Raw genomic sequence first — 6,860 nt, 5'->3', positions numbered from 1 at the left:
CCTGACACGACAGCACAGACGAGACGAGACGTCTAGGACTATTCATTCAGAATTGAAAAAAAAAAATAATAGTAATAACAAAAATTGTATTTTCTGTCTATATAGTCTTTATTCTTCATTTTTTCGAGTCTATAACATCAAATTTTGGTCAGGAACGAAATTCATTTTCACATTTTCTGATGTTCCCTAGACGGTAAAACGTCCTCACCTTCCATGACAACACATACGCATCACGTTCGCGCTAATGAGATTGACCGGCGTGGAAGTGTGTGCCTTGCTCGCAGGTTCCCACTGTGTGATTTGTGATATTTACAGAGCACAGCACCGGAGAGCGTTTTCTTCTTATCACTCTATTGATGTACAATACAAAAAAAAAAAAAAAAAGCAGGTGTCAAATCAAGGGCCGATTATTTTCAACAGCACGACGTGTATTACTGTTTGCTGAACACACTTCCCCCTCTGGCTGGTTACTGCGCCGTAAATCAAGACTAACGCAGCTTCGTTAAATCGCAGTCCGCTGTGTTCCGTACAAGCTGTAAAGAAAAGAAAAAACGGTGGGAAGTTACTCTTCTTTTTTTTTTTTTTTACACATTGACGTGTTTGTCTTGTCGTAATGGATTGTCGGTTAAAGTTCGAAAAGGGAAACGATTCCCACGTCAGTGTTAAAAACCAACATCAGTTCCAACACCGACGCGGCGGCGTCCGATTCACACGACACTCCTGCACCGTCCTTGGCACAAGATCTTTCATTTATATATATTTTTTCATCTCCCCCATCATCGTCATGGCGTAAAGCGTGCACACTGTGTTCGGTACTGGCTGTAAAACACGGCGGGGATCGGAAAAGGTCAACGTTCAGAACAACACGCTACAAGACAAACAAACAAACAAAAAAAAAAAACAAACACAAAAAAATACCAACACCGGTCCGATTCACACGATCCTGCGTTCTCCTCGGCACAGGATCTTTTTGAAAGCCCTCCTGAAGTCGTGGTTGAAGATGGTGTAGATGATGGGGTTGAGCGAGCTGTTGCAGTAACCGAACCAGAAGAAGAACTTGAAGAGCGTGGTGGGAACGCAGCACGAGTCGCAGAGCGCTGTGAGCGTGTACGTGAAGAAGAAAGGAAACCAGCAGACGACGAAGACGCCGACGACGACGGCCAGGACGAAGGTGAAGCGCTTCTCACGGTTCTGGCGGCCCTTCCAGCGGCCGCGATTGCCGCTCTGTCGCGTGGACCGCTTGCACGTCTCGTCGCCGGGTTTGATCTGGCTCAGCTTGGTCTTGCCTTTGGCTCGCTTCTTCTTGTCGGAGCAAGCGTTGTCGTCCTTGCGTTCGGACGAGGACGACTCCTCCACGTCCACGCCGTTGACGTCGCCCTTGTCCTTGTCGTCCGGCTTGCCATTGAGCTTCTCATGGCATTGTCCATCGCCGTTCTCCTCCTTTTGGGCATCGTTCCTCCTCCGTTCTTCCTCTTCCTCTTTTCGTCGCCTGCCTCTGGTCCGGCTCTTGGCGATCTGGTAAATGCGGATGTAAACGAGCACCATGATGACGCAGGGCAGGAAGAAGGACCCGATGGAGGACGAGATGATGTACCACTTGTCCTCGTTGATCTTGCACAGGGGACGCCCCACCTCCTGCTGTCCCTCCTTCTCCATGGAGATGAGCGGCGGGAAGGAGATGACAGCGGCGATAACCCACACGACCAGGATGATGCACTTGATGCGGCGCGGCGTGCGCTTCAGGTTGTACTCCACAGCTTGCGTAATGGACCAATAGCGGTCCAGGCTGATGGCGCACAGGTGCGCAATTGAGGCGGTACAGAACAAGACGTCGAGTGCCAGGTACACCTCGCACCACGCCTGCCCGAAGTACCAGTAGCCCATCAGCTCATTGGCCAGCGAGAACGGCATGACCAGTGTCGCCACCAGAATGTCGGCCGACGCCAAGGAGACCAGGAACAGGTTCTGCGGTGCCTTCAGGGCTCTGCTGGTGAACACGGCGATCACCACCAGCACGTTACCGAACACTGTAAGGAGGATGAGCAGCACCACGAGCACCACCAGAGACACCTGGAACGGATACGGCACGCCACCACTCGTCCCGTTGGTCACGTTCAGGCACCCCACTGCCCCCATGCTCACTTCCCGTCCAGAAATAAATCAACTGGGGAATTAACAACCACGACGACGACGGATGACCTGTGGTCAGATCATACTGAAAATGGGCTTTCCATCTTTACTCATGGACTGTGGGTGGATTTCATAACATCACTACTCTGTCCTAGAATACAAATGATACACAAATGGTACAGAAATTAGTTATTGTTACAGGGAGGGGAAAAAATTGTGCATATGATGCTTTTACAAAAGTTAACAGTGAGTAAAAAAATGTACTTGCCTTCGTGAGATGGAAAAAAAGTACTTCTGATGCGCATAACTTCTCTTTTAAAGTATCTCCAGCATCTTCAGCAGGTGCGTTCATGTCATTAGTTCCTGAATCCTGCTCCTCCTTTCAGCTCCAGCTCAGTCTAATCAGATCAAATATTTATCTGCTGCTCCTCTGCATGCTCGTGGCCAGATCCACTTCTCTTTCTCCGGATTTCTGCCACTCCCTCATTTCCCCTCGTTTCCCTCCTTCTCCAGGATTAAAAAAAAAAAAAAAAAACACCCACCGCGTTGCCTCCAAGTTAGACGTCGCCCGGTAACCAGGCACAGGTGCGTTATTTATTTACTTGCTTTCCTACCCGTATTCCATAAATCCCGCCCTGTCCCACGCGATTGGTTAGTCGTTTTATTATTCGGAAGCATTGAGCCCAATCCTAATGAGGAAGTTGGAAAGGGCGTAGCCAATGATAGAGCTGGAAGGCGGGGTTTGTTGCTTGGCGACAGAGACAGGTCAGAGTGGGGGAAACGCCAAAAAAAAAAAAAAGTACACGCAGCGTCTTCATTGTAACGAATTGAACGTAAAAACAAACAAAAACATAATAATTTCACGTAGATAAGCTTAAATGGATACAAGTTTATAACATTTCAGTAATAATGAAAAGCATTAAAGTGCAAAACTAGCAACGTGACGCACTGAATTCTGACAGGCAGTAAATATTCAGAAATAACTCAATTATATATAATATTTTAAATACAAACACACTGCAGGGTTTTTTTTTTTAACTTGTAGATTTTCGGGGTTTTTTCAGTTGGTATTTAATTTTCTGTCGCCCCTTTCATACCCTGTAAATGCTAATAGCTTAATCCATATGCAAATCAGCGTCTTAAATGTTTGAAAGTACTTGTTGGACATAAAACGACTGCCGTAGACTAAATAAATACTTTCTTCTCATTATTATTATGCTGTCTGATACTTCACAGCGCTTTAATGTGTTTTAAAAAAAAAACAAACAAAAAAAAAAAAACGAACATCTCGTCTGTCAGTGTCTCAGTGTCACGCATGCGCACTACGCAGACTCGGTATAACAAGTTGCTGGTGCTTCGAGCGCACAGCGACGCCTGCTGGTCACTTCTCATATTACACTTCATACACAGGAACAGCAGCAGAAACGCACTTCGTACACTTCACACACACACACACACACACACACACACACACACACACACAGAGCTCCTTCTTACCCACAAAACTCCTGCATCCGGAACACTCCTCATGAAGGGCGTCTGGTTCCCTGAGAACCGTTGTTTTTCCTGACTATTTTCTTTCAAACAGCTGCAAGCACAATAACTAAAACAAGGATTTAAACAGGATTGAGCCTCCCTCATGTATTATCCATTACACACCGATGGAAAAATGGCCAAAAACACACAAACATCCTCCTCCAGCATCCTGTGGAGCTGCTTTATAAACACGCGGCTGTAAGCAGAATGAGACGGAACTGGTAGAAATGCAGCTGGGGAATGTTATCTGATCTGATCTGATCTGATCTGTCATTATTGAACCTTCAGGGATCAGACTGTCCCCTAAGCAATAAGATGAGGTTTTTGTTCGAGATTGTGGCAGGTGTAAAAGAGGAGGGGAATTTGTATGTGCATCAGGGTTTTCGACAATAAACACTTCCGCCTAGGATACACCCGTGGGTCCTCACTCCTGATTCATCTGGACACTTCCTCGCTCCTCGCAGTGCAATTAGAGAATTGATATGTCCTTCAAGATGGTTGACTTCGATCAATTTCCGGGTTACAGGCTGGAGGACTGAGGAAATGAGGAAGCATTAATTTGAGTATTAAGAAGAAACCTCTGTCTCAACCCCAGTCACCTCCCCGTCTCGGTCTCCACCCCGTCACGTTCTCTGCACCACCCCACGTCAGTCTCTGCACACACCTGTCTCCACCCCATGTGTCTTCATCCCGTCTCAGTCTCCACCCCGTCTCCGTCCCCATCCTGTCCTCGTCATCCTCCTGTCTTTCACTGTTCCATTCACTGCCCCATTACCACTACAGTCGTCTCCATCACTGTCCCGATTCCCTTCTGTTGGTCGCGGTCCCGTCCCCATCTCACACACACCAGACAGACAGGAAGTGTGTGTCTTAAACGGGACACGAGCACTCGGTACTCATCGAAGGCATTTATTTTCCACATAACAATAATAATAATAATAACTCCATCTCGTTAACAGCTAACTGTAATTACACAAAAGAGGAAAATCAAATGTACACTTTGTTTCGTCTAAGCTTTTATACAAAACTGGGAATGCGATGCCTGTGGCGTGTCTGCGAGCGGGGAACAGAAAAAAGAAAGCCCTTTTTACAAGTCTTCGTTTGACGGTCCGTGCTGCGCTCGCACCTGTGCGCTCAAGTCCTTAATAACTCTGCGTGTGTGTACAGCATCGTGTGTGTGTGTGTGTGTTAGAGGTCCAGCAACAGATCGAAAGCAGCGACGGCGTCCATCATGCTCTGCTGTTTCAGATATGCTGCTGCTGATGGAAAAGTCTTCACAAAATAAAAAATACATGATGATAAAAAAAAAAGTTACAAAATAAAACGAGTGTGGACGTGATGATTAAAAAAAAAAAAAGTTTGATAAACTACACAGGAATTGTTTTTTTTTTTCTTTTTTTTTTTTTTAAACATACAGTCACTTGATATTGATATAATACTAAATAAAAACAATTCCATTCAAATTGTTAAAAAAATAACCAAGGGTCATAATTAAACTTTCAACACTTTGCAAAAACAAAGTAATGATAATACCAGAGATATGGACGCTTCGTAACGCACAGTGACTGACAAAAAAAAAAAAAAAAATGATTTAATAAAAACAACATACAAACCAAAATTTCCGTTTTTAAACAAAAACCACCAAATGAGTTCATGTGATTAAATAAAGTGTAAAATACTTCACTATAGGATAAAAATGCCCCCCGGTAGCACGAGACACACACCTCTTAAAGTCGACGCCGGATTTAGTTACAAAGTGCATAAAAGCGAAACGCTAAAGAAAACGATCCGAGCTTTCCGAGTGCTTAAACCGCTCAAATCGTTAATCCCGTCCACTGAAAAAAACAAAAACCACTTAAACGATCCGAGTTAGCTACGTTTTTGATTTTTTTCCCTCCCCGCATGAGTTTAAACTTGCGTGATTTCATTTGCGAAATCTCCGATATGCTTTTATTTGGCCGAACACGATTTTCTGGGGAATTGACCTGCCGGATTTTTCGACTCGATCGATAATCGGATCCTATAAGCGATAGTCTGTAGAAGATATGCTGTAGAGTCGTTGTCTTCTGCTTTATTTCGTTATCGAAGGCGAGACTCTGGCGTTGAAGTGAAGCTTAAATGGTTAGAATCGTTTTAAAAGAATTAGACGAAACCTGCCCGGAGCAAATTTCAAACTTAAGCGACATGTTCGTTGAATCGACTAAACGCCAACAGGAAACTGTGTGTGCGTGTTTAAAAAATAAAATAAAAGACAAAAATGCTAGATAAAGGAATCATTCAATAAATTATGCTTTTGCAAAAACTGTTTTTTTTTTTTCCGTATGAAACACCTCAAGAGCAATTACGTTCCGAAAAGAAAAAAAACAAACAAACCAGCCTTTCATGCTGGATAGGCACAATTTCAATGTGTGTGTGTGTGTGTATATTTTTTATATATATATATATATATATATATATATATATATATATATATATATATATATAAAAAAGGGTTATTTTCACGACTACACTTGTTCGCACTTACCCAACAACCTCTGTACAAAAACATAAACCATGGCGATGGTTGTTTAATAATGATAATAAAAAACTGATTGGGGATATCAAGAGGATAAACACAATCCCCAAACCCCCCAAAAAAGATTATGGCAGCAGCAGCAAACGGTGAAATGAAACGAAGATGCGTTTTTGCATACAACTGTTTTGAAAACAAGAAGGAATTCAAAGCTGGCAACGTGGGTTCGATGCTCAGGGAGGGGGAGGGGAGGGGAGGGAGGGGAGGGAGAGAGAGGAGAGAGGGGAGAAAGAGGGAGGGGAGAGAGAGAGAGAGAGAGAGAGAGGGAGGGAGAGAGTGAGTTCGCGCTTCGTCCGAACACGACGTCGATTTAGCGACGTCCAAATCCGAGGTGGTTTCCTCCCCTTCAAGTCTTACGATCCATATTATTATTAATATTATCGTCGTTGCGGTAAACGCTCACGTCTTCCCTCTCAGAGTGCGTTCTCTTCCAGGTGCGTTACGATTGGTCCGGTGCGATCTGACTAGTTAGTGGATTGAAATGAAACTGAAATGTTTTGCGTGTTGGGATTTGTTCTGAATAAATCAGCCTCCCCTTCTCTTTCGGTGAAGCAGAACACGAGTATTATTATTATTATTATTATTAATATTATTAGTTCTTGTTTTGTGTGTGTGTGTGTGT

At 44.1% G+C, this 6,860-nt stretch overlaps 2 protein-coding genes across 2 annotated transcripts in view; both read right to left on the bottom strand.

Annotated features, from left to right (window-relative positions):
- Positions 1-897: 897 nt before the first annotated feature.
- adra2a (adrenoceptor alpha 2A) lies at positions 898-2,277 on the bottom strand. Its single transcript, XM_017458945.3, has one exon. The coding sequence runs from the start codon at positions 2,134-2,136 to the stop codon at positions 934-936; it is 1,203 nt and encodes a 400-aa protein (XP_017314434.1). The 5' UTR covers positions 2,137-2,277; the 3' UTR covers positions 898-933.
- Positions 2,278-4,559: 2,282 nt separating this feature from the next.
- shoc2 (SHOC2 leucine rich repeat scaffold protein) overlaps positions 4,560-6,860 on the bottom strand; it is a 14,163-nt gene continuing 11,862 nt past the window's right edge. Inside the window, exon 9 of the mRNA XM_017458929.3 lies at positions 4,560-6,860. This exon is cut by the window's right edge and continues 406 nt beyond it. The gene's annotated coding sequence lies outside the window, so the exon portion shown is untranslated.

This window comes from Ictalurus punctatus, chromosome 27 (genome assembly GCF_001660625.3).
Source record: "Ictalurus punctatus breed USDA103 chromosome 27, Coco_2.0, whole genome shotgun sequence".
In the NCBI taxonomy this organism is placed as follows: domain Eukaryota; kingdom Metazoa; phylum Chordata; class Actinopteri; order Siluriformes; family Ictaluridae; genus Ictalurus; species Ictalurus punctatus.
Note: the sequence above shows the minus strand (reverse complement) of the source record. Positions and strands in the feature narration are given on the sequence as shown.